General features: G+C 38.1%; 1 protein-coding gene across 2 annotated transcripts in view; it reads left to right on the top strand.

Moving 5' to 3' along the window:
- The window catches only part of LOC105194510 (protein slit), a 327037-nt gene that overhangs the window by 272867 nt on the left and 27015 nt on the right, over positions 1-27155 (top strand). For both annotated transcript variants that reach the window (XM_026131466.2, XM_011159458.3), the window contains exons 2-4: positions 18744-18815; positions 19135-19278; positions 26224-26295. In XM_026131466.2, the coding sequence (XP_025987251.1) occupies positions 18744-18815; positions 19135-19278; positions 26224-26295 (288 nt within the window). The remainder of the gene's footprint in view (positions 1-18743; positions 18816-19134; positions 19279-26223; positions 26296-27155) is intronic.

Here is a 27155-nt window from a genome sequence, read left to right as displayed (position 1 = left end):
ATCGCTTGGTCGTAATAATTAAATACCACTCGCAAATTGGTCGAATAAATCAGCGCTTTGAAGCAACAATTATTAAAATTTATAACGTCATAAATTCCTTTATATGTATAAAGATATTGTAGAATCCCAAATTAAACTTTTGGGATTATGCAATTATATGAAGTGTGCGTCATAAACGCGTTGTTTATAAAAGATAGGCATACGTAAATGAACATAAATGCTGAAATAAATGTCATGCTAAATTGTAAAGTGCCCGCGGTCATCAACAACGAATATTCGACTGCAATCATGTAATCGGTCGTGATGATATTTATGATAATGCGTTAAACGTATTAGGGAACTGCATCGCATATGTTACGAAAACATGGTATTACCATTTTCACTATAGTGCGATAATCGCGATATTATAAGCGCGGGTCACTAAGGATTTATTTACATGAAATATACGAGCGATATATATAGCTATTAATAGTGCAATGCGCATCATCCGCAATCTAACGAATGACTTTACACTTTTGAGCTTTGTTAAGTCAACATTCGACATTGCACTTATTGTTAGTGAATGCACGTTACTTTATGATCAAATTATTACTATTCGAATTTAGGCCACCTAGTTATTAAAAGGATCAATATTTCTTCATAATATGATTGCATATATTATATGAATTATTGCACTACACCCATTTAGTGTTAGAAATATATGATTTTATATGTATCAATTATTATACAATATAGATCCAGATTTTTAGATTTAATATAAGTTATTACTAAAGATTAAAAAAAATATTAATGAATTTCTGAATTGTATAAAAAATTTAAATCTGCTATTACAAGCATATTCTCAGTTATCTTTAAATCACAGTTTTCTAAAATGGAGTAAAAAATTTTTGCGTTAATCATTTTTACAGTCATGAGAATTTTTTATACATAATATGGAAATATCTTACTCTTTTTTGCTTATATTTTTGTAGAAAGTTGCGATGCGATATTAACGCTAATAGTAATTAGAAAAAGTAGTTATTTCTCTTTCTTATATCATTTTTAAAAGTAAAACTTGATTTTTTCTGTGTCATGTAAGTCTAAACATCTACAAGTAGATTGCATCTACAATTTTTTTATAATGATTCGACGAATTGTAGGATGAAATACAACTCGACTCGCGGATAATGATTATCAAAAACGTTTTCCAAATCAAGTACTAATAATTTATGAATTTTTTCTATCTCGAAAATAAATTAAGTGTTAATTAAAACTATTAATTTGCAGCAAATCGCGCGGAATTACTGCACATGTTTATAAACGTTCTATTCATATGTAAAAATTCTTTACACTATTTTATCATCAAACGAAGTCACAAAATTTATTCATATTATTCACAAAAGAATCATAATTAACAAAATATTTATCTATAACGCTAATATATTCATAATATTTTAATAATTATGTATAACCCACAATAAATTATGTGATTATTGAAAGACTTGTATAATCTCAAAAATTAAAAATTAATTTTAAAATCTTTCCATACTTTTTGGTTATTTAATATAATATTACATGAAAATTTTCCCGTAGCAAAAAACAATTTATTATTAGACTATATAAAAATGAATATTATTAAACCCATTAATGTTATTCAAAGAGAGCTGAAGGATTCTCTTTTGAAAAGATATATCATTTTTCTGGGTTTAGCCTTTCATATAGTGTGAAGGACATTAATCCTTGTTTCATGTTGGAAAAACATCTTGATAACGCTCGTGAAACGTCACATGACGAGAGAAAAACGCGAACGTACGCTCAATTACATGAGCATGCATTTCAAGTAGTAGGGGGCGATTTTCCTTAATTACTGAATCCTCTACAATACCGACTTTGATTACACTCAGGCACGTAAGCTTCGCCTTCTTGTTCAAATTGTACACACAATTGTACGCGAAAGGATTATGACGTTATACCCGTGGATTTCGTGCGAAACGCAGAAGGAAAAAGACGTAAGTCTGAAAGGTATGCGATACGAAAATATATCGTGTACTCTAAGGGTAGTACCAACGTGCCAACGAGTACCGAGTTGTAGAATTATTTATTCAATTTGTTACCAGATCGATATTACAGGAGATTTCTCTGAAAATACAGGATGCCAATACCAAGCGATAAACTTTGTGTTCGATTTGCCTTACATATCGAGAGGACAACACCGCGAGGTTGCAATGTATCGTTATTGCGGGCAATACGCAGGCATCTAAATTGAAATTTCAACTTTAAATTGAAACACAAATCCATCGTAACCTCCGGCAAAAATCTGGCATTGTCACTCCTTTTATTTTCAGAGGTAGCGGATTTTCCCCACGCGAAAATGTACAAAAATCCGATACGTCCATATTTATTGACTGATCCTGGGTATTTTCCCTCTACGCTTCTTCGCGCGCGGAATTTTGCCCGGGTGCCGTTAACAACATAAAAATACATAAGCCTTCGACGCTGCGTTTCAATTATTCGCGAGCTGAATTTTTGGTTTATCGCGAAATCGACTGGCGAAATAATCCCGCTGCTCACGTAACCAATTGGATTGTGCTTTCCTGCCTTCTACCCCCGTTCAGCATTCTTTTCAAAAAATATGTCTAAATATTTCGCAGTTATGATTTGCGTGACGTGTTCTGCATATTCGTCGAAATCATTCGACGGAGTGCGTGAGCTTCGCTATAACGTGCGTTTCATAATGACTTACGTGACTTACACAAGCCCGACACGAACTTTTAAATCGATATGTATTGAAATCTTTCGATCTTTCGTTCATTTTCCCGACGTTTCCGTTTGGATTCTGATTTCAACGTCGACGAAATAAATTCTCGAGCGGTGCAGACAGCGATCCGTCGCGCCTTGAAGCGGGTTTCGCAGTTTCCATCGCGAGTCAGTGGTGAGGCATTAACGTTGACGCTAATTAAGCGGCTCGCGTTAACGGTAATTAGTCGACGCTCAAGAAGAGAGAGGGAAAGAGAGAGAGAGAGGGGGAGGGGGACGTCGTGTCGCGGCGCCGTTTAGATTTAGACGCCTGATTTCCAAGCATGAAAGCACATCGTGCACTCTCTCTTTCTCTTTCCCTTTGTTTCTATGCAACGAACACGCACCCTTTCAAGTTTCGCTCGCGGCGTTACGTGCGCGCTACGCTCGTGTCCAAACGCGTGAGTATGCGTGTAACTTCATCCTCGACGAGCAATGTACATCGTCCGTGATTTACCTCGCAAATATACAGCCGGGCCGAAAGCGTCTGGGAATTTATACACGTAACGGGCTACGCATTCGTATTTTATTGTAATTTTTTCCGGACGTTAATTACCTTTTACTCTCCACGCGCGCGCACACATACGCACACACGTACATACGTGTTGTGTACAATAATTTAATAAGCCGATAAAGGTAAAGTGAAGATAATAAATCGCAAATATTTGTTAAAACCATTATTTGCGAGGTAATTTTTTTTTCATTTTACTTTTCTCTTTTACTTTAGAAAAAATACACTAAAAAATCGCGAAAGTCACGTACATAATCTAATGTATGTGACTTTCGTAAATTTCTCTCACACTGTATATAAATTTTACAATACAAAAAGTATAAAATTTAAAATTAAATTTTGGAAAGTCGCAATAACCATTAAAACTACACTATGCAGCTCTATTATGTTAAAGCAAAAAAAAATTATAAAGGCATTGCATTTTGACGTTGTAATCAAGAAAGTCGAGCATAACAGCGTGCGCGTTTATAATGAGTACGTAGACTGACGGTATGACGTGATTAACGAAGAACGTGACGACGAAAGAGCAGAAACGAAAAAATGACGTAAAGGCAAAAGCATTTTTTTCCCAGGCGCTCTTCCATGCGGAAAAAAAATAGCACGAACAGAAGCGCTAAAATGCACGACTCTGACAGGCACTTCCGCCTCGAGAAGTTTTTCGTTAATTGCTGCGCGCACGTTGGGAAGAACAAAAAAAATGGTTACCATTGCACAACCACTATATTTCAACATCAATATCGCACGGCGATTTTTATTTACAACAAAAGTTAAAAAATCATTTGTTGCGTTTGTAAAATTTGCAAGAAGATATAATGGTCGATGCCAATTTTAAATTAAATATTTTATCAATATTGTTTTCAAAAAGTAATTTATTCGCGATATAAAATGATGCATATTTTCGATGTTGTAAGTAATTATGTTTCTGTTGCTACGATATGGTACGGCTCTTTCTAAATTTGATTACCAAATATTAATTTGTTAACAAAATTACAATAATTCTAATTGAACTTATTTGTTATCGATAATAGTTTCATCTAAATATAATTTAATTTAAAAATAACAACTATTATAATCTATATAGTTTTTTTTATGATGTGGTAATAATTTTCCAATCTCCTTTTAATAGAATTTTTGTTAATTTCTCTTTGATCAACAACGTCCTTTATTTGTGATCATGTTGCCAAATTAAATTTTTTCAAATCAATAACAAAGAGTGCATTCTTTAGCTATATCTATTTGCTTTAAATACCATTATATCAACGGCAAAGCTTTAACAATATTCCGAGTGGCTTCCATTCGACGTCCTAATTTAATCTCATACAAAAATATCTCTCGTATATTAGAGTTTCTCGTGAAAATCGGAATTATATTAAAAAATATTAAAATAAAATAACAGATTTTTAAGAGGTACCAATTGATAGTTCAATACCAATATTTCGAATAATCCGTGATATGTGCAACTGAATCCTATTTATGTTTAAAAAAAAAACGGAAACATGCATGTTTGCATGCTTTTGTCCAGAACATGACAAGTTGCGCTTGTAACGTTTAATGGAGACTAGATTTCTCAATCGTTTTCGTCATTTATTCACAGATGTGGGAAAAGCACATGTTTTTATTGAGTAACGATTCACCTGACGCAGCTATATAAATTGCAATTAACGGTATTCTACGTGAGCACAACGCTGACGGACATGTCATGGTATTTCATAACTATAAACGAGAATTTATGTTTCCAGTTACATTAGTCCGTAATGGAACTTAAAACTATCTTGCGTAAATTTCACCAGTCTTAATTTGTTATGTCATTGAATAAAATATGTTTTATATCTTAATGGAATGGCGTAAACATTAAAATGATTATTAAATATACGCGCTTAAAATAAAAAGATGAAATATTTCTCAAGTCATTTCTTGAAAATTTTTATTTTTATTGTATTATAAATGGACTTTAGAAAAAGAAATAATTCCGAGAATTTAATATATATATTTTCACCAATTTTCAGATTTTTATTTTTAAACAGAAAAATATATCATCAAACATCAATATATCAAGAAATAAACGACTTGAGAATGGTTAGAACCGAAAAATTAGTACGATATGTGACCCACACGCCAGATGGTGTTTCGCAAACTGTAACGAAAGGGTTACGAACGCACTTCAATGCGCACTAAGGCGGCAAACGCGAAAGGATATTCGCAAATCCTCGAAGAAGATCAATATAATTACATCCCGAAAAAAAGAGCGACGAACTGTTTATCGAGAATTAAAAGCAGTATAACGCAGAGCTCTGAAGCCGGGCAGGGAAAGTGGTGGGGGAGAAAGAGAGAGCGAACTCTCGAACGATTTTAATATTTCAGCGAGGCCGCGGAGAACGGACGGCGTTGTTTAATTATCTTGATTACAATGCCGCGCTCGGCGATCCGCTGATTGCGCGCGGATGTAAAAGTACCGTCGAGGTCTCGTCTAACGAACTTGGCCCTTTGATCTCCGCGCTCCAAAGTTCTTAATTATTTTTCCTGTTTCTTTCGGAAGATCGCGTCCGAGCTAAACGGTGTTTCGCCACACGGACGATTTAACCGACCGCTCCTCAATCCGCCGCGTGCTATCCCTGCCGCGATTATGCAAGTTAGCCTGAGAAATTCCTCGTCCGCGCGTAGGTGGACCGTGCATTTCACATCGCCGCGCATTTTATTATACAATTCAAACGTAATATACCCAAGTCCGATTTTATGCTGTAATATAGTGGATATAAAAAGAGATTTCCTTTTAAATAAAACTCACTACATTCCCCTTCCCTTAACGTTTTATTGCGCTATAATCAAATATGACGACATTTCTGCATAATTTAAAAAGAGTTTAAAATGTACTGTACATAGATATAAATTTTCAGTCTAGAGTTTAATCATGGATATTAATCTCGTAAGCACACATCGATTTTTATATTCCACCAAGTGGATCAATTTAATTAAACAGTCACATAATTTTATCCTTCCATTCAAGCTTTTATGTAATTACGGAAAAATTAAAATGTTTCGCACATTCTGTCATTTAAATCGTAAATGACTTAAATATACAGAGTTTCATAACATGTGGGCATAACTTGAGAAATATGAATTCAGAACATAAAAATAACGCAAAAGGTTTATAGTATATTCGCTGTAAGTCAATTCGCGGCTGAATTGTATTTTTAAAAACAAATATTTTTTTGCTGCGGTAAAAGCTGATTTTTTAACGAAAATACACAATGTTAGCTTTAAACCAACGTCATTTTACAATTTTTTTTCCAGAAAATCCAGGTTTATTCTCTACCCATTTTTAATAAATAAAATGCAGTTTGAGTCTTTTGTTTCAGTTCATCAGCCTATCGTGCACACCAAAAACAAAGTTTTTTTAGAAGCGCTTTCTTCATTATTTTATATCTTTTAAACAAATTAATAATTTTTAATAATTTTTATTTTTCACATTGTTGAAATTACATAAAATACACAAAATTTGAAATTGATCCATCGCATAATCTTTACAAAAAAAAATTTGTAAAAATTAAATTATTCATAAATTGGAAATTTATTACTTTCTAAAATCAAACAAACACATTTTTTATTTGTAAATTAATTTGTAAGTTTATTTCAAATAATTAAAAAAATATTGTTTTTTACGTGGGAATATATTTTTTCTTTTAATTTTCCTTTTATAATAAATACATTTTTAACCCAGGAAAAAAGTTAATAAATTGAAGTTTATGCGTTTTAAAAATAGCTAATTAAAGTTAAAAAAATAAATTACTTAAAATTAACTAAGTTAAGTTCAAAGTTATTAACTTAATTATTTAACTTTTAACTCTTAACTAATTATTATCCAGTCCCGAGAAAAAGAATTATGCCCACATGAAACACCCTTTACAAATGGAAAGAAACATTTCACGACAGATACACAATATTACATGAATAATAAATTATATATGCGTACTTACTCGATGGTTGCTCCATAGTCGCACGATGCCTTCCAGGATCGACGTTTCCTCCTCCTCCTCCTCCTCCTCCTCCTTCTCCTTCTCCTGCCCTCAGGTTGCCAGGATTGCCAGGTTCACCGCATTCACACAACACAATACAGCACTCGCGAAAACGCGCGTTAACTACGATCGCGCGCGAATTAATTATCAGGGTGCAATCGAGGAAGATAATCGCGCGGTAATTCTGCCCATATTAATTGCCGGGCGCCAGCGAACTCACTTTTACGTGCGATGCGAGCCGTTAAAATCAACGTAATTGCTAATTAAGACATGACGGACAATGCGTACGATGCAAACTCGATATTACACACGCCGCGCAATACATTCCCGGACGTATACGAATCCCGACGAAACAGATTAACATCTAAACAGTTGATACATATATTACCGTAACTTACATCCGGCAATTTGCGCGTCACGAGAATGACGTGCGAATTATAGGAAAATCGATCGAAATATTGAACCGCGCGTGATTCGAGATACACATTCCGATTCCGGCATTGAGAGAGACTAATTGTATCGCCATCGCATATCAACAGCCGTCAATACGCTGTTGTTGTCGGCCGGCCGGGCCGTTTGCGAGGTTATTGTCAGAGCTGACTTATCGCGCGATGTTCGGCGATTGTGGCATCGATCGCGAGAGGAATTACGCGTTTTCCATCGCTGCTGTCCGTCGCCCCTACGCATCCGTGCCTCGAAGGATAATGCGACGCACGTCGTCGGCGCTCTGCGCCGTTGTCTATTCGGCCTTCGCCGCGCGACGACTTCTGTAAACATCGGTATCGGTACGTCGCGTCGCGTCGCGCCGCGCCGCGCCGCGCCGGCCGACAACAACAAGCGCCGGACGTTAGCCAATATCACGATATCGTAAACATACGCCGAATAACTTTACGCGCTAGATTGATCCCTATGGTAAACGGTGGATGTATATCGCGGCTTCTCTCGTGTCCACCCGCGCTTTTTGATGAGGCGAGCAGATTACGAGCGTTAGATTGAAAGTCTCTAAAGCGTGACTGTACGTGCTTTTCACTCTCAAGTGAGCGAACGCGCGAAATACCTTTCGACAAGCAGTCGTCGCTTCGGATCGCTTACAAGCCGCGATTGCGGAAGACAGCTAATCATATGTGTGTCGATAGTTACCAATCGCTCGCGAGGAACGGCCACATTTCGAGGGATGAATTCGATGCGAAACGCGAAGCGGCTCGTGTTGCCGGTCGCCCGCTCGAATCTCGCCGCACGAATGGCGGCCATATTTACACTCTGCGCGCACTCACCTACACTTGGCTACACTCTACACCGTGGGCGGCAAAATACAAACGCCCGCGTGTCGGTAATTCGCCACGACACTACACGAAATATTTGTAGCATTATAAGTAAATTATGACTGTGTGTAATGTTCTTTGCATTACAAAACAATTTAACGAATGATTAATGCGCATTGAACAGAATAGTTATATCCAGAGAAAAGTTATAGTTTAAATTTAAAAATTTGTTTCCTTAATTTTATTTTAATAAGTTGAAGTGAAAATACCTTTGAGGAAAATAGAAATTTATTTAATTTCAAGAAATGACATTATCCTTCTTTAACGTAAATAAATTATTTGTTTAATTTAAACAAATAATTTTTTTATTCAAAAAGAAAGTACTAACAAATGTAAGAAATAATTTACTTATTTTAGTTATTTAAAAAAAAGATTTGCGTTACATAATCAAACTATTTCTTTAATTCTAATAAAAAGAAACAATCAAGAAATTTCTTCAAATCAATAAATTTTTTTTAATCAATCTTTTTTTTAACCGTATAATAATGCACCAATTTTCTTGATTCAAACAAATATTTTTTTAATCAAAGAAACTTTTCTCTGAGTGTATAAATTACATTTGATAAAATATTTATAAATCAATATGTCAATAATAAACATATTTTTGAAGCAATATATTATATAATTTTCATTATTGATCTTACTTGAATTCTCTGTTTTATTACAAGCAGTAAAATTGTGTGATATTAATAAATTTAGTTCTTAATTCTCTTAAGCAATTTAAAAATTTAGAATTAAATTTTCACAAACTATGTAGCAATTTAATATTCTTCACTTTTTTTCCAGATTTATTAAAATCTCAGAAATTTAAATTTTATCGAGAAAAAAAATGTTCTATTAGATCTAATTCCATTATATCACGTTAACCAACTTCGATCACTTATATTTCGAAAATTATTCTATTTATACTAGATTAAATTATACTATGCTTAAAATCTGATACGAAAATATATAACGGATCGAAACCTTTGTGCAACGAATAAAATCTCTTTCAGCTACCGTGTAAATGATATAGATGTTTAAATTTTATAATTAAATATTAAATATAATCTTTATAAGAGAATTATTATTTAAATGTTTGATCTCATTAAATATTTAAAAAATTTTTATGAAATAGAGGCAACTGTTATGTTTAATTAATATTTTATATTTTTTAAATGAATAAATAATGAAACGAATAATACGTTTATGCGGGAAGAGGAACTGTGCTCTCTCAACAATTATCACATATCTCCTTTCCCCCTCTCGTTTGTAATTGTTACTGTAACACACGGCAGAGGCATTCTTGCATTTGGTCGGTACACGAAACAGAGATTTCATCTCGCGCCTTGAGCACTTAACGCATTCCGCCGCGTCCCTGAATTACACGATGAGCGTAATAGACGCTCGGTACGTCCTGTTTTACAGCGCGCGGGAGGATGCCCGGCTCGTGAGATGCACGCTATCGCGATAAAGCTCGCGTGGGTCATCGCGCTCACTTGATGTTCTCGCGATATGGGGTCGGTCCACTTGGAGGGTAAGAACACAGAAAAATCACGCGGCTACAAGGACTATCTGAAATCTAAGGGACTCGACATCGTTTCCCTCCCGTATTATGGCGAGTCCACGTCGGTCGTTATACGTAACCGGCGCATTTGTCTTTTCTGAACCAGTTGCACCGGCCAGTGTACGACTGTCAGGAAATCTTGAGGGAGATGCATGCGTTTCCGCTGGATAAAACGTTACAAATTGCCGCTTTGGGCCGCTCCGAGGTCGCCAAAGTGATATTAGGACGGATACGCGACGTATCGCATAACATTGTCCGAATATTTTATCACCAATTAATTTAACTGCTTCATATACTAACCCTACGTCTGTTAACGAGATGCACATATTAATCGCTGCAACACCAATACTTTATTTGCCAAGGAAAAAGTAAGCGAATTTCTGTAAGTTGCCTCAACGCGATAACGTGTAAGCTTGTTTTTTTATTTGTTATCCCACTAAAAAATTATCTATGCGCAAGAAATTTATTTTTAAAACTAGCAATTCTAATTTATATTGTTTATTGCAAACAAATTAAAACAAGATTATTTCCATTATCGCTTGATACCTGCAGAAAAAAAAAATTTTGCTGAAGTATCTAAAAATTTAATTAAATATAGGATACTCAAACTGGTTGAAAATTTTGAAGTTTTCTGCAGCATCATGTTTGAACGCCCTTCATAATTGTCTTCATAATCCAACGAAATTATTTTTAAATTTGTGTCTAGCTAAATTTTTAAATACTTTAGCACGAAAGGAACAATTTTGCTGAAATACAGATTTGAAAATAATCATGTTGAGCCAATCAAAAAATTACATATTTAACTTATTGTTAATTGCTAAAATGTCAAAACTGTTTGCAGCAATATTGTCATATTTGAGCGTCCTACATAATTATTTTGAAGGCCCAACATAAAATTATCTTCTGCTCTATAGGTAAATTTTTTAATACTGCAGTAAAATTGTTCTCTTTTTGTGAGTAAATCGTTTTTGTGTTGTAAAAGTATTTTCAGACATTTTTTAAAATGTCTGAAATTTGTTCGTATATTTATACTAAAAAATCAAAGTGTAATATAAATTTATCGTATATACGGTTGAAGAATCTGACCGATGCTCCACATTCGTTTTTAAAACGTGTCAACGAAGGCTACCCGTACAGATTGACTTCGCTAATTTTATGATGAAATAACCGCTCACGTTTTTCATGCTGAATATTTATGAGGCAATATACGTAATACCTAACGTTGTTGGATAAATTTTAGTTGCGGATAGCTTGATCTACGGCTGATCGGCGATTCGAATATACGCGAGGGCGCGGACGCTTATCTAAATTGTAAAAAGGCTCCGGGGTTATTTCCATGCTCCGTACTTTGGGTTGGACTGTGTTGCGCCGCCGCTACGTGGGCGAATATTTATTTTTGCTTGACTAGTTACACCCGCTAACGAACCACCCACACCGTCGGAAATTCTTAAAAGTGTAATATATCCTCCGGGCGAAACGATATTTTACTGCTCTCGGTTACATTACAGGCATCGCCACTTAAAATAATGGGGCGCGAGTACCTTGGCGGTCGCAAAGTACACCTTGTCATTTACAGAACGTCAAATGTTGTAAATAATCGGAAAAAAAATTTGCCTTGGATTGCCGCATTTTTCATTGTAATAACTAACTCTTGTAGAAGAAAGATGTCAAATCATTAAAAATAATGCACCGATGCAAAATGCAATCATAATAACGTATTCTACAGCCTCAAAATTAATGGATAAATAATACATTTGCATATTTTATAACGCGCATGCTACATTTGCAAGGCATATTTGAAGATTGTAATTGTAATTATTTATAATTTACAATTTTGAAATTTATTTAACTCTACGTAAACAAAATAATACTTGTTTCCTGCAATTTAAATGAGAAAAATATTCATAATTTTTGACAAATTATTTAGCTATTTTTTGTCCGAATACAAAAAAACAAATTAAAAAGATATATATACCGCCCAAATAACAAATCGATCGATCAATTACCACGTTTAGTGCAAAACTCTAAGGTGCTTTTCTTCGCGATGTTTTAGGTCAGTTCACGTAGCTCCTTTACACGTGACCCCGCATTTATCTTTGCTGAACTACTTGCGTCGACAAACGAATCGTACCGTACGGCGGAACAATAGTTTGGCGCCTCCTCCGCCGTTTCGCTTATGTACATAACATAGGGATGTTTAGCATCGATTTCGTTGTTAAGTGTACGCGAACAGGCCGTCGCACGCAGCTGGTAGAGAAATGCTAAAATGCATGCGGCGAATTAGTGACCGGCCGCGTTCCCGCGCCACAAACAGCGATTGTTATTGCTGCTCTGAACTGCGTCTAAGAAACATGGGCATTCGCTTTGAATGGCGCTGCTCAGAGACGAATCGAATGATTCCCTTGTTGAAGACAATGATCGTTTGTAAATCAGTGTCACGGGCGTGAAGTGATGCTATTGACCACGGAAATACTGAATTAAAGAGCGAACAATTTAAATAATACGATACTTATCTTATTTTACAATTGTGCAGTATACATAATAATTTGAAACTAATTGAATTTATACGACATAATGCAAATACTGATATTGCATCATAGAAGATATACTAATGTAAAAGATTAACATCTTTAAATCTTGTTCAAAATTTATAATTACTGGAATATAATGGCGCCTTTTTTTCAACAGCAGTTCTTTTACAAATTTAATAAATATTTATATTAATTAAATAATTCTACAATTATTAATATAATAAATATTAGATTACATAAATTTAATAAAATAATTTATATCAATTATAAAAACATTTATGTAATATTATATTTATACTAATTACATGATTAAACAATTGTTAAATTAACAAATTTACAACCAATTAAAAACGCAGAACACAGGCTTTGAATTAAAAGCTTGAAATTAGATAACAAAATTTAAAATAAAATTAAAATGTCAATTAAACTTGTTATTCGATCTTTTTCTCGAAAAATGAATATTGCATGTAAAACAAGAAAAAAACGACTCATTTTTTTAATTTCTTGGTATAATGTGACATGAAACAGCTTGATTCAAGACATGCAAACATTTCTTCCTTCTTCATGGACTTTCTCGCAGCTGTCGTTACGGCGCAATCATAAGAAATTCATGAGGAAGCGCTCTCTCGATATCGTAACGACAAATGTCATGTTTTTATTGATTCCCGAGTTCCATGCTCCCGAGCATTTCCCGTCCGTTGGGCAGTTCCTTCATCTTTACGATGTTTTATTTTCACATGCATAAAATGTCGCGCGATACATCATGGTTCGTACGTCACCGTATCACACCGTAAATACACGGGCATACAAGCGCGATTTTACATCCGGGCGTTAATATTTGATTTTATTGGGTTGACACGCGCACGGCGCGAGGTGAGAAATGACCGGCCGGCACGAGACAAAAAAGAAGTTTCATCTGGAGGCATGCCAGCCCCGATAAATTCAAAGCGCGGTCCCGGCGACGCTGCGTTACAGCGTAGAATCTCCGTCTGAATGTTTCAGAAGTCAGAGTGTGTTTATTGCGCTTCAACCTCCCTCGCCGCAATAAGTTTCTACGGTAATGCGGCCAAAGCTTAAGTTTAAACACCATGTTAATTGCATTGTTCTGGGACGGAACACAAAACGACAGTCAGTAAATGCCATCCGCTTTCCTCGCCAAACTATTATACTATGAATCAACGATCCTCATTTTCAACTCACAATTATACTATTATATTGTTCTGTAATATGCGCAGAAGTTTGTGTCGTCTATTATCCAACGAGACAACAGTGATAGAAATTGTTTCGTTCGCATATCGGGAAGTCTATATTGGACGGATGTAAAAGTTTACCTTTCATGATATTGAAACGTTTAAATTTAACAAAACGTGGAAGATAACAGCAATAAAATTTCAATGATAAATGATGTCTAATTCCTCTAAGCTGTCCAACTGTTCACTTATGGAATGGAAACCATGCGTCGTTCGCATTCTTTCCGTTCCACCTGCCACAATTATTCGAGAATAGCGAGTCGAAAAAGCTGTCGATACGTCAAATAGACTTAATGTTCCTCGGCCATTTTTTTTTTTTTTTAACTCTGCCGATCCAGAGACACTAAATCGATGTCTCGCCGGTAAACTCAATTAAAAGATTCCATTTGCATTTCTGCGCCGAGCATGCAGAAGACTATATTTTCTCGCCCAGAACGGCAGAGAGTTCTCTTTCTTATCTGACACAATATTTTCGCTGTACAGCTGTCCGCTCTTCGTTCCGTTCAAAATTTTTTCGTGTTGGAGCGGAGAGAGGTCCAATCGCAGAGAAACGAACAGTCGCTCTAAATGCAATATTCGACTTATCTGGATCTGCGACTTCGTCGCTACGAATGCGCTGAAAATCTAGAATGCAATCTATCGGGCGAAGACTATATTTTCCCGGCAAGATAAATCGGGGGGACCTGCAAGCGGATATTATTGTCGCAAGGTGTGCGTTATTACGAGTCAGATTTGCAACTCCGTAGAAAAGTTATAAATGACATAAACAAACTGAAACATATCGCGCGTAAACTGCGAGAACTTTATATCGCATCGCGTCGAGCCAACTTCAATGAAATAATCGGAAGAATGCATAACACCTCTATCACTAATATTTTTATATATTTAGCTCTATTAGAAATGAGAATAATTGATACAATTTAAAAGAAGCTCAAGTGTATTTAGCTTAATATTTTTGTTTAAATTTGAAAAATCTTCATCACGAGGCTACTCTGCATTTTTAAGCAGTTTTATTAAATGTAATGCATGTGCAATTATATGCACACATAGAAAAACTGTATTGAAAATAAAGGTATTCAACATTTTTCTAAATCTTACATTTTATATTCTAAATCAGAATTTTATTATAAGTCATATGTTTATGATGCGTAGTAACAAACGTGTCAATCATTTTATTAATATAAATATCATACATTATTGATAATTAGATCAAATTAAAATCAGATAGATTAAAATTGAAAACTAATGAATTTTATGACAAACTATCATCGATCACCCAATACACGTTGCAATCGATAAATTACTACTTTACATCTACCAAACATCCGGCGCGCATATAGTAAATGGCGGATTACGTCGCGGTATTTCCTAGCAGTCACACGTACAGGAGCATGATATACCAGCGCACGCGAAGTCTGAATATAATCACTACCCATAAATCATTCGATTCCCAGATCCCCGGCGCGAGAAGACGGGACGAACAGTTCCGCACGCGAGAAAATCGAGACTCGCGCCAGACTACGATCCACTCCCCATAGACACGTCTCACCTTGTCGCGACTTGATTCTCTCCCTTATCTCCGCCGGAGACATTTCTACGACATTAAGCAGGAGTATCGACACGCCGCCGCAGCGCGCGACGCGGCGCCGCGTGTGAGATACGACCGGATATCCGGCCGATCCCGCGGCGGTATCCCCTGTGTTCTCCCCCTCCCCCCCACCCTGGTGTTCCTCGCAGAGGTTCTCGTTCAGGGTGGTTGTCTGCAAACTTTGATTACATCTGCCAGCAGCCTACCCTCCCTTTTCTCATCCCGCCACAACTCAAATATAGACACGCACCACGAACACCTTATTCTTGGACCTTGTCTACCAATCCCGTCACACCCAACTGTCCCTTCTCTCTTCCTTCAGATTCTCACCATCGTCCGTCCCATCAGATTTACTACCGTCAAGTACCCTTCCTCCTATTCTCGCGCCCCTTCTGTTCCCGCCTTCACGAAAACCCATGGAAACGTATTTAGCGGATGTCCCGGTCGACGACGCGAAATGTAATTTTGTTAGCCGCTACGTGAGTCGCCTGGCAAAAGTGCAAGATGAAAATTGTGCCTTCTAGAATGTTATTGGACTTCCGATGGCCGTCATTGTAGCGATCGAATCGGATCAATAACGAGGTTTACCGTTTGAATTGTGAAAGTATACCGGTAGATCCATCAGAATTATCTAATAAATTTTTCTACGTCATAATTACATCACGCATTTTCATCCTATTTGAGCTCTATGACGAATGTTACTCTCGTCACTGTTCGCAAATTTGAGACAACAATTTGTATTCTTCATTTAATGGTTCAAAATTCATTCCATTGAAGACATTTAAATTACATGTCTATTTAAATTTCATTAGTGATCTTTGTATTGTGACGTATCGTCAACATATTCCCATCTCATTCAGCAATTCAACACTATCAATTTTAAGCATCGCTGTATTCTAAATGGATTTTCGGTACTCGCGATCTCAATGGTTCTTAATTGTTCTAATTACGTACACTAATTTCAAATGACTACCTGCATAGGTAGAGACACAAACACTTGTTTACTTTAAGGAAGATGTGTAAATTACCCTCGACTTTAGGTGACAACTGGCAAATATTCCTCGTCGGAGGCTTTGTCGATCGAACAACACGGATATTTACAGAGTAAATACGATAAACATCGACATATTGCGAAATTTTGTCCCGCTGTAACGACGAATTGTAAACTGTCGCTTCGGGCGACCGATCCTTTACACCGTTCAAACACTCCTCCATTCAGTTCGCTGAGCAAAGGTTCCTCATACAAGACGATTACCCGAACGATTGCCGTTATTACTTTCCGAGAAGACGCCGCGCTATTTTAATTGAGCGTAACACCACATAAGACGGCGGGGTCCTCCGCGAAAGGCCACATTAACGTTCCTAGAAGCGCAAATCCGTCGTGCAAACGGCACACGCCAAGTTTCTGTCTTATTCTACGAGTTGGCGCTTGGTTCATGAACCACGATATTTCGCTATGAGAGATGTCGTCGACGATTTTGAATGATCGCAGTAATAACGAGGAAGGGTCAGCGCGGTTTAAACTTTCATTGCATCCGCATTCGATTATTATAGAAAAAAAAGATAAAATAAAGCATCTCTGATTATGACAAAAAATAATTTTAAAGAAAAATAATGTTAATTAGATTCTGTTCAAAATTAAAGATTTGTAACGCCTATTGTAAGAAATGAAAGTAATTTTAATCATCTATCTTCATATGATATGAAAGCAAAAGCTAAATTATTACAGTGCTATTCTAACGATGACATTGTTTGTTCGTTATAATAACGTTCATCGCTCTCGTCTGACAAAAGAACCATGAGAACTAGTGACAACGATAACAGGAAAAGTGACATCGTTCGTTAGGTAGCTCCTAAAGCTCTCGTTAGACGTTGGGTAGCCGTCACCGTTTTATCCCGTCGAGAATTAATCGAATCGGCGATAAAGTGGATTATGCGTCGAGGTTCGATGGGCCTCGATTCCATAATGCGATTGCCCATGCTCCTCCCGCGGGAGGTATTTTCAGCTTCCTTCAAGTATAATGATTCGTAATTAGATACCTGCAACGTATTAAGGAGGGCGCTTAATATCTTAATAGAGTTAGCGGGAAGTATTCATAGTCATTACCATGGGATAGTATAATTAACTAGCTCACAACTCTGCGGAAGTGATTTTTCTACTTTTATTAAACTTTATTTTCTTAAAATACCTTTAACAGAATTTTTCGAATTACAACTGCTATTGTGTCATTTGGCAAAAATTCATTTGCGAGTGTATTAGAAATTTAAATAAATAATCAAAATATTTATTATAACAAGTAAACCAAATTAATGTCATAAAATTTAAACGAGATAAAACGGTCGTGTAATCAGAGGACGTATGGAATAATACGATTTAGTAACGTTGCTGTAAAGAGAAAAGAAATCTAGGTACCGGTGAAAAACGACTTTAAAAAGAAATCACATTTTTATCGAGTATCTGTACAAGCATTAAATTCTACGTGCAAGACGTGGTTTCCGGAAATATAACTCCGTCATTTTGTCGTCGGTGGAGAATTACACGTCAGTAGACGAAAACGAGGGAATAATTTACGCCGGTCGTCGGGCCAGAAAGGAGAAATCCACGCTGAGAGGAGAAAGCGCTCGTAGGCTGACTTTGTTACTCGCTCTTACCCCGAGCTTTTTGTCAGGTAAAAAGTTTCCACGGGAAAAGGAACCAATTTAATAAGGCCTTAATAACTTCCCCGAGGGAGGCAGACGCTTGGCGTACGGCTGTATTTGACGGCTACTTCACGGTCTTCTCCTTTTTCGACGTGAAGAGTAAATTCACGCTTCCTCGTAACGGAATGGTATAACCCTTTATTGGCAGAACGGCGATACCGCGTCGCTCGTCATCTCCACTCCTCGCGTAGTACGATTGTTCAGCTTTTATTCCGCGTCGAGGGTGGCAACGCGGAACTAAGTTCGCTGAATCGATAGAGTTGTAAGTCAACGGAATCTGGTGGCGTGAAAATTACGTCGTGTCAGGAACGAAACTTTTTTTTTTTTAAGAACGTTTACCTACACGATACCCTTCTCTTGAGATTACACGTGAAGTAACGTGTATACTCTTTTTGTCGGATTATTATATAATTTAGCGATATATGACCGTGCATAATAGAGTTGTTAATTTATTTTTTTACTTGGTGCTGACAAATAATGACATTGATTTTGCTCTTTTTGTTGCAGAGACCTTCAAGGAAATAATGTATCGGTGATATTCAAGACAGATTTTGAAGACATGGCAACGCTCCACGTTTTGTAAGTAGATTTTTAATTCTCTCGTTGATTATTGATTAAATACACATATGTTACATTGATGTTTACAGTTTATTGTTTGGCTATAATTTAAATAAACAAGAATTATATGTGAACTATAATTAAGCATTTCTCTCAATTAAGTCAGATGTGCAATAATTATAATTTTTCATGTCATTTTAATATCAATATACATTAATTGACATATAAAATCCTTTGTGATTAATTTTCATAATATTACAATAATATTGCGTTTTCATAATATTACGTTTTCTCATTGGTTTTATATAATATATATCACGAGAATACTTTCAATTTACAGATTGCTGTCAAACAATCAAATACACACTATCGAAAGAGGGGCTTTCCAAGATCTGGTGGCAGTGGAAAAGCTACGACTAAACAACAATCAAATACGTCACTTGCCCGATCTTCTCTTCAGTAATATGATGAACTTAAAACGCCTGTGAGTACGATTGAACAAATTACCGTGGGAATTATTACAACGATATTACCCATTACGGGAGACCGATTGGAGAACGCGCGATGCTAAATAGATTTGTCGGCAATTGAACCTCACTTGCGCAATATATAATTACAAATAAATATCTTCCGACATTCATGAGCGTTAGCATTACGCGTTAGAGTCTCGCCAGCAGGTTTGACGGGAGTTACTGCGGCGATACTACGAATTTGAAATGCTTTATCGTCAGCGCGAGATATCGACGAGCGTAAGAACAGAATTCGTTAAGAAGCCGCGAGCGTATTATGCCGCGGGATTTATGCGATCTGTCAGCGGTATACGGTACATAACACGCGCGGCGGGTAAATGGCGCGGCGGCATTGCGAGATACGAGCGATGTTGCAACGAGTCTACAACGTCATGAAAGTTTGCAATATCGCGGCAACATCCGCGCCGGTATTTCGCGCGCGAGGGGATCGCGCGGGATCCTCGGTAAGCTAAAGGGAAATCTCAGGAGAATAATTACACGTGAGATCAGTCCGAATGTCAGATTCCGCCAGACTGCACGCATAATACATACGCGTGCATTGCGACCTCGATCCGCATTCGTCTCTGCCTCTCCGTCTTCCTCATCATTGTGTCAAGCGCGACGACAGGCGTAGCGGGAGGGAAGGTTTGTATCGTGTAAACTTTTCAGACGACGGCCTACATATCTACCGCGTATGTACCGCCGCGCGAGAGGGACAACGCAAGCCCGACGGGGGCTTGCGTTGTGTAACCTGCCACGCGAGACTTCTCGATCGAATGTACGCGCCGCTGCATACGCGACTTTTCACCCCGGGCTTTAGTTTCTTAAAGGCGAACGTTCGATATGCAACGCCGATGCCACCACCGTCACCTCGACGCTCGCATTTCGCTTCTGCACGCGACTCACCAAAGTATTTTCTATCTTACGTGACCGGCTGCCTGGGTACGGGCGCGCTTATCGTCTCCCCACTGTCTTATTAGCGCGAGACCTGATTCACTAGAAGCGAAATGAATGGGCGGGGATTGTACGATTTTAGACATTTGCCAGGCACGAGGATCGATGAAGTCATTACTTAGAAACGATAAAATCAGTGTTTCGCGTTATGCATGAATCTTTAATAAAGCGTGGCGAGTCCGAAACCAGTCGCGTGCATCGATCTCGAGCACTTAAAGTAAATTTTGTATTATTGGATTCTTTAATGAATACCGAGAAAAATAATTGCCAATCAAACGCTCAAAGAAATCACTAGAATTTTTTTTACTCGCGATACCGGTTATACTTGTTACAATTTATTAAAGATACTTCTGAGCACAGAGACTTCTGGCCACGGCCTCCATGATCTCGAAGAGCGATAATATCGAAAGAACACGTAGCCGTATACACAAATTATGCTCATCCATAAGCTATCCGTCGAGAGGACGAACCGACCTCTTCTCAGCGAAACATGACTGGTTTCCTCTGTATCCGACATACGGTTCGCCTCTCTCGTTAACGAGAAGAGCCACCTTGATGTCATAAGAAATTCCGATCCCGTGATTATGCCGTCCCAGCTCGTCCGTCCGTTCATCGGTTGTTGCTTTTCCTCCGAACGCGCGCTGTAACATTCTTCTCGATCCGGAATCTCAATCAAACGCGGGCACGACCGACGCGCGCGCGCGCGCGCGCTACACCACGCGGTGCAGAGAAAAACAAAATAGAGACAGGCCAGCTTGACGAGCGGCGATATCGTGCCTTTATCGCGATCGAGTGGGCACGAAACGTTTCCGTTCGGATCGGAGGTTCCTGGTGTTCCCGGCAGCTGCCAGCCGCGCGCGGTCGAAAAGTGCGCGAGTCTCCTCTTTGCGCGCGTCACGGATGACAGGATGGCGGGATCCAGGGAGAGAGAGCCGAGGAAGAGCAGAGAAAAAGAGAGAAGAGACAAGAGAAGCGGCGGCGGAGAGCAAAAAAGAAAAGGGGGAGAGAAGGGGAAGAGGGGAAAGGAGAAAGCAAAGTGGGAGGAGGAGATCGTCCATCTATCATCCTGCAAAGTGGGCAAGATGGACGGGACTCGAAACTTCCCGTCTCAGGGCTCCGTGCCGCGCCACGCCGCTCCGCTCGGGCACAACCTACAGTCTCTGACGATAAGGCTGGATCAGCCACTTTACAAAGGGACGTATTATGTTGCGACCTTACGGCGAGATTCTCACGGGCGTTTCGGATGCGCGATAATCCTTCATCCGGCGCGGATAAACCAGCGTTAAAATCGCGAAGTGGAGGATGCTAATTCGCCTACCGTTCGCCGGCCGCTATTCCGAAACTCTCGGAAACTCGTAATTCCAGCGGCAGCTTATTCCGCACTTTCTCTCCTCGAAGATGTTTCTCTTTAATTTATATATTAAATCAGATTCTGCGTTACAAAACTCGCCATCTTCTCCTTTTGCAAAGACGCCAGATGTCGGATTTTGTTCTTTTGTTTCAAACGAGCGAATGGAAGAACAAACTGTACCTCGGAATTATTTTAATACGTTTCTTATTCTATACCTCTCTCTTTCATAAAAATATAATAAATCTTGTTACATGTAATATATATAATATAATCGTTTGTACATAAATCCGTATCTTCTTATATACAATTAAATCCCCAAACAAGCATGAATCAGAGAGTTACCACCGGTGCAGGATCGCAAGTCTGATAAGTGGACGAGCGATTAATCAGATTCTCCTTAATGCACAGCCAAAAGCTACGTGAGCATAATTATGCGCTCGTCTCGTAAATTCGACGCGGGCACGCCGCCGCCGCCGCGCCGTGGTGAGGGCTGGTCGCGCCGGTGAACGTAACGTATGATTAACTCATCGCGCAAACGTAGAAAGGTATACGGTAAGAGGATGAAACCCACGTGGTAATAAATGGTTTGACACAATGGAAAGGGGCGCGGACACTCCGTTGATTAGTATCACTCTGCCCGATGCGGCCGCATTGCGGCGCCTGTAACGCGATACCGCAGGACAGCGTGCAAGCTGGGTATTTTACGACGCTGTGCGGCATTTGTCCGCGGTACGCTTAAGCTGATAATAACCAGGACAAACGTCCGCCGAACCGAATCCGCGCGCGGTCGCGCGGATGATTTAGGGGGACAAAATTCGGAGACTACGGAGGAGGCCGCACGGCGATTTTCGGGACGTCGACAAATTATAGGCCCGTCATACAAGGAGCCGCGCGCACAATCTCGGTTTATCGCTCGAGAGGGAGAGAGACGGCGGCTGTAATAATTATCGTACAGTTGTTATCATGCATCCCGACGATCGTAATACGCTGTATTATACAGCTTTCACGGCCCTTGCAGTAAATCCCTCTCATCCCCGACGTTATGGCGTTACGTCGCATATGCGACCCGGGATGTAAAACCGCGTTAACAACTTCATTTGTCATTTTCGTACGCTCATCAAACGCTTTATTTACTGCCTTGGGCACGCCGTTTTTCACGTCTTCATGTTTTAGTAAAGTTAAAAAAAAAGAATAAATTAGTTTTTAACAAAATTTTACTAACGATAGAGAGACGGTTACACGAGAGAATGTCCATTCGTGAGCCCATGAAGTTTTCAGACTGCCGCAGTTTTCCAACTCTCGTCGCAAGTATGCTAAGCGGAAAATGCCAGGAATCCTAGCGTAGGGCGTCGTTGTGGAAGCTATTAAAACCAGTTTACCACATATGCAAGAGCGTTGTTACAAATGTTTCTGCGTAACATTCTAAGCTCCGGAGCTCGCGTCCGAAGAATGCACGGTCGTCCTCCAGACATTACAATCCTCGACATCGCGACATCGACTTCTCTGTCTCTTTCTCTCTGAAGTTTCACGATCCCTTGCGGCAGCGCAATCGTGCCTACAGGCTACGGGACGAAAAAAGATCGTAAGGCGCGGTGGTTCCTGATAAACAGACGTGAACGATACGTGCGCGATACGTCGGATCTCGTTTCGTCTCGTTCTTATCGCGGTAACACAGTTAGCGGCGACGGTAACAATTCGGAATTGGACAGGCTGTTCGCGAGAGACGAGGACCACCGAGTCCTTTTGTTAGTTTCGCGCGGGCGCGGTCACGTCGAAATTCGGTAATTGCTTTCTGGATTGGCTCGAGTGAACCGAGAGGTTTCCCGGGGTTCCCCGGCTTACATGCTCGAACCCAAAGCACATAAAGCAAATGCTCGTTTTCCCCGTTGATTATTGTCGCAGCTCATTATCGTCGTCTATTCTCCGAGCTCGCCTAGCTTGTCGACTCTGACGATGTGATGTCACGCATCGCGAATCTATTTCGAATGCCTCGTCTTTGTGAACATGTGGTATTTAACGTTGTATTAACTTCGCGTTGCATTAATTTCACATTGCTTATTTATTATATGAGTAATGGTATATATTGTATTATTTTAGTGAATACGAATTAATTTACATATATTAAAATTTTTATGCGCATATTTCCGTTTGTTTTATTTTTATCTGATTATGTGCAATAGCGGTTCACTGACTTTCGTAATCAATCGCTTGAAATAATGAGCAATTTCGACGCAGGCTTCTTTTGTCGAATCAGCGTGGGCACTTGGAAATTCGGATATTGCTTTTTGCGATTGGATCAGGCGCAGTGGGAATTTAATACCCCAAATTTCTGTATGTGCAAATACTCAATTCCAGCTTATCCACTCTCATGTTTCTTGCGTTTCTCGTTTCACTTCCTTCCAATTTGTTAAATTCAGAGGAATGGAATACATGTAATTCATTAGCAGGAGTATTCGTTTCTCTTGAAATCATTTTTACAAAAACTTTTGCCAACAAGTCACAAATGGGAATGGTATCAAGTACAAAGTTCCTGATCAATAATCGATAGTTATAAAACCGTTTTTAATTCGTTTCATAGTTCCGCGAAAGTACTCTAGAGAGATGAACTTTTATTGCGCGGCGTGTGACAAACGTTTATTCGATGGCACGATCAAACTCTACGGGGACAATAATATTTCGCGCCGACCAACTCGAACGCGAATGACGCGAGTTCCCTTTGTGCGTTCGGTGCAGACGTGGCCGCGCGCGCGTCGAAATTCGGTAATTACTTTCTGGATTGGCTCGAGCGAACTGGGAGTTCAATCTCCCAGTCTCGCACTCTCACCTTACGTCCCTCGTCGCCTTTCTCTCTTTCTCCCCGCGCTTCTCCCTCTGCCTCGTTCTCCGTTTCGCGTTTTTGTTGTTCTTCTCTCGCCCACCACGGCCTCCCCCTCGCGTTCCCTCGCGAACATAATTACAGATTGCGAGGTCCAAGCCAATGGATGGTCAATGGCAAGCCGTACTCCAAGACCCCAACCTATCATCACAAGCCTCTGGTTAACTCAGACCTCGAGAAGAGGTTTTTCGAGGTTCTACGATAGCCGCACGCTTTTCGAGGGGTCTCCAACCGCGCCATTTGTCTAACCCTTGATCGTTCGAAGGTGTCTTTCCATATCAATGAGAGACAATTCAATTATTTGCTAACCCTTCGTTCTTTCATTAGCGTATTTAATTACGTAATTTCCGCAAAAAAGATAGAACGATATGTATTATCATTTTGATATACATGAGATGTCACTTAATATAATGTTCAGATACAGTATGACTAAGATATATTTAAAAAATGTTAAATTTTGAATGTCTGGAAAGAAAGAACAATCAACATCAAACACACACACACACACACACACACACATATCCGTATAAAAAAAATATCTTTTTAGAAATTAAATTTGTCGCGAGTCAATTTTGGGTCAAGTTTCGAGTGGCTTCGTTAAAATAATTCGTAAGCAGCCGCCGGCTGTCGCGTGAGACCGTGGAAATGGTCAATCGTTACGTGGGTAACGATCCCAACCGCGATGAGAAGTACTTGCGAAGTCTATAGCCACTCACGTGACGGTCTGGCGCACGTGTGACCGGTCACACGCACGAGCGACAACTTTCTGGAGGATAATCATGTATACGCCGCAAGGAGGCATTTGCCGCGACATTCGACGCTCTTGAATAATTGATCGAAAATGTAGGACGAACTCGCGACTACAGCTGCAATAAAGTGGAACGAGCGGGTGTTGCACCGATGATGGTAAACGTGGTCATCCGCCTTCGAGAACATAAAAGCTGAAAGGTCACTGAACAGTCTCGAGTTAACGCGAACGTGACGCCGATGGGCTCTAATAGTTTTCGAATACACTCCTGCAACAATCACACGTATGGAAAACTGGGACAAGACACTTCTGATTTCGAGTACGATTGGAAATTGGATTTAATTTATTTTACAAGTCAAGTTGAAAATAGAAATAGAACTCTTAAACATCGCATCACCAATTAACAATACATTTTTACAAAAAAAGTATCTTTTAAACATATAAGGGTTTGTATTTATAACGCGCTTTAGAAAACATTAGCACACTTTTTTTGTAATTCTGTCTTTATTTTAATGAACGATAAAATAGTCGTGTAAAATAAAAATGTTTATGGCATAATCAAAAAAGCGCTTTAATATCCTTATAAGCGCGTTCTTAATATGGCCATAATCATATTAGCCGTTAACCTCGTTTTGAAAATGTTTTTAAAACGTGGCAATTGAAAAAAAAAGCAAGAGAGAAAGTATTATTATTAGTCATTAACTTCGGTTTAAAAATGTTTTTAACATTTAGAAATTAAAAAAAGCAAGAATAAGGTTTTAAAACAGAAAGATCCTTATTTTTAATGTTTTCAAAATTGTACGTAATAGAGTTACATTTTTTTATAAGTTGATTCTATTTTACTGACATTAAATACAATATTAGACTTTATGATAGATAACTTTATGAGATAGATGAACTTTTAAGATAACATTACAGTTATGATTAAAAGCAAATAATAGATGAATCAGAATCGGACATTTTGAAAAGAAAAATCGTATTCTGTTTTACAGAGATCTTAGCCACAATCAGATCGCCACCATAGGACCGAAGACTCTCAGAGGAGTGTCCGCTCTCAGACATTTGTAAGTATCTTATCGGATGTGCTTGCCACAAAGACAGATTGTTCCGTAACAATCTCTCTCGAGACCATTTAGTCACAGTCTAGTAGCCCATTATAAACTATGCTCAAGATGTTTTACATATGACAACTCTACTCGCATTACAGATAAAGCTCTGATAAAGAAGGATAAAATGCATCGATTTTGGCCCCGGAACTGTAAATAAAAATGATGTTTTTTTTTTTGTAACTTTTGTAACTGCTAAATCTGATTCTGATCTTTGAAAAGTTTTAATTTGTCAGGAAAATATTAAAATCAGTATATAAAGCTGTTAAACACATGGGAAGCTATTATGTGAATGGTATGTTAATGAAAGTGTAAAACTATATAAAATAAAAAATTTTAAGTAAAAATTAATCGACATGTGAACACGTATTAATAAGTGAAGAGAGCCTTACTTTATCAAAGTAAATCTTGGTACTTAAAAATTTTTTGCATGAATCTTATAATTTTCAGTAATAATGTTCTACAATAAAATATAAAATACTCCGAGAATAAAACATAATAAATAACAATGTTTTCAAATAATGTAGTTAAGATTTAAAATAGATCTCATCAATAAAGTCTTTTAATGTTTTTAAATACCAATAATTTTTTTTTTTTTTATCAAGTAGAACATGAATTATTAAAGAAGTATTAGAAATGAGACTATTTTCATGTTTTACTAACAGTAAAATGCGTAAATTAATACGCAAAGCTCAACAATAACAATTTACTAAATATTTAATAATTTTATATGTCAATTTTAATACTTTACTAACAAATACTTAAAAATAAAAAATAAAAAAGATCAAAGTAAAAAATAAATGTAGAAACAGTTTAAA

The sequence above is a fragment of the Solenopsis invicta genome, chromosome 16, assembly GCF_016802725.1.
Source record: "Solenopsis invicta isolate M01_SB chromosome 16, UNIL_Sinv_3.0, whole genome shotgun sequence".
NCBI classification, from domain to species: Eukaryota; Metazoa; Arthropoda; class Insecta; order Hymenoptera; family Formicidae; genus Solenopsis; species Solenopsis invicta.
Note: the sequence above shows the minus strand (reverse complement) of the source record. Positions and strands in the feature narration are given on the sequence as shown.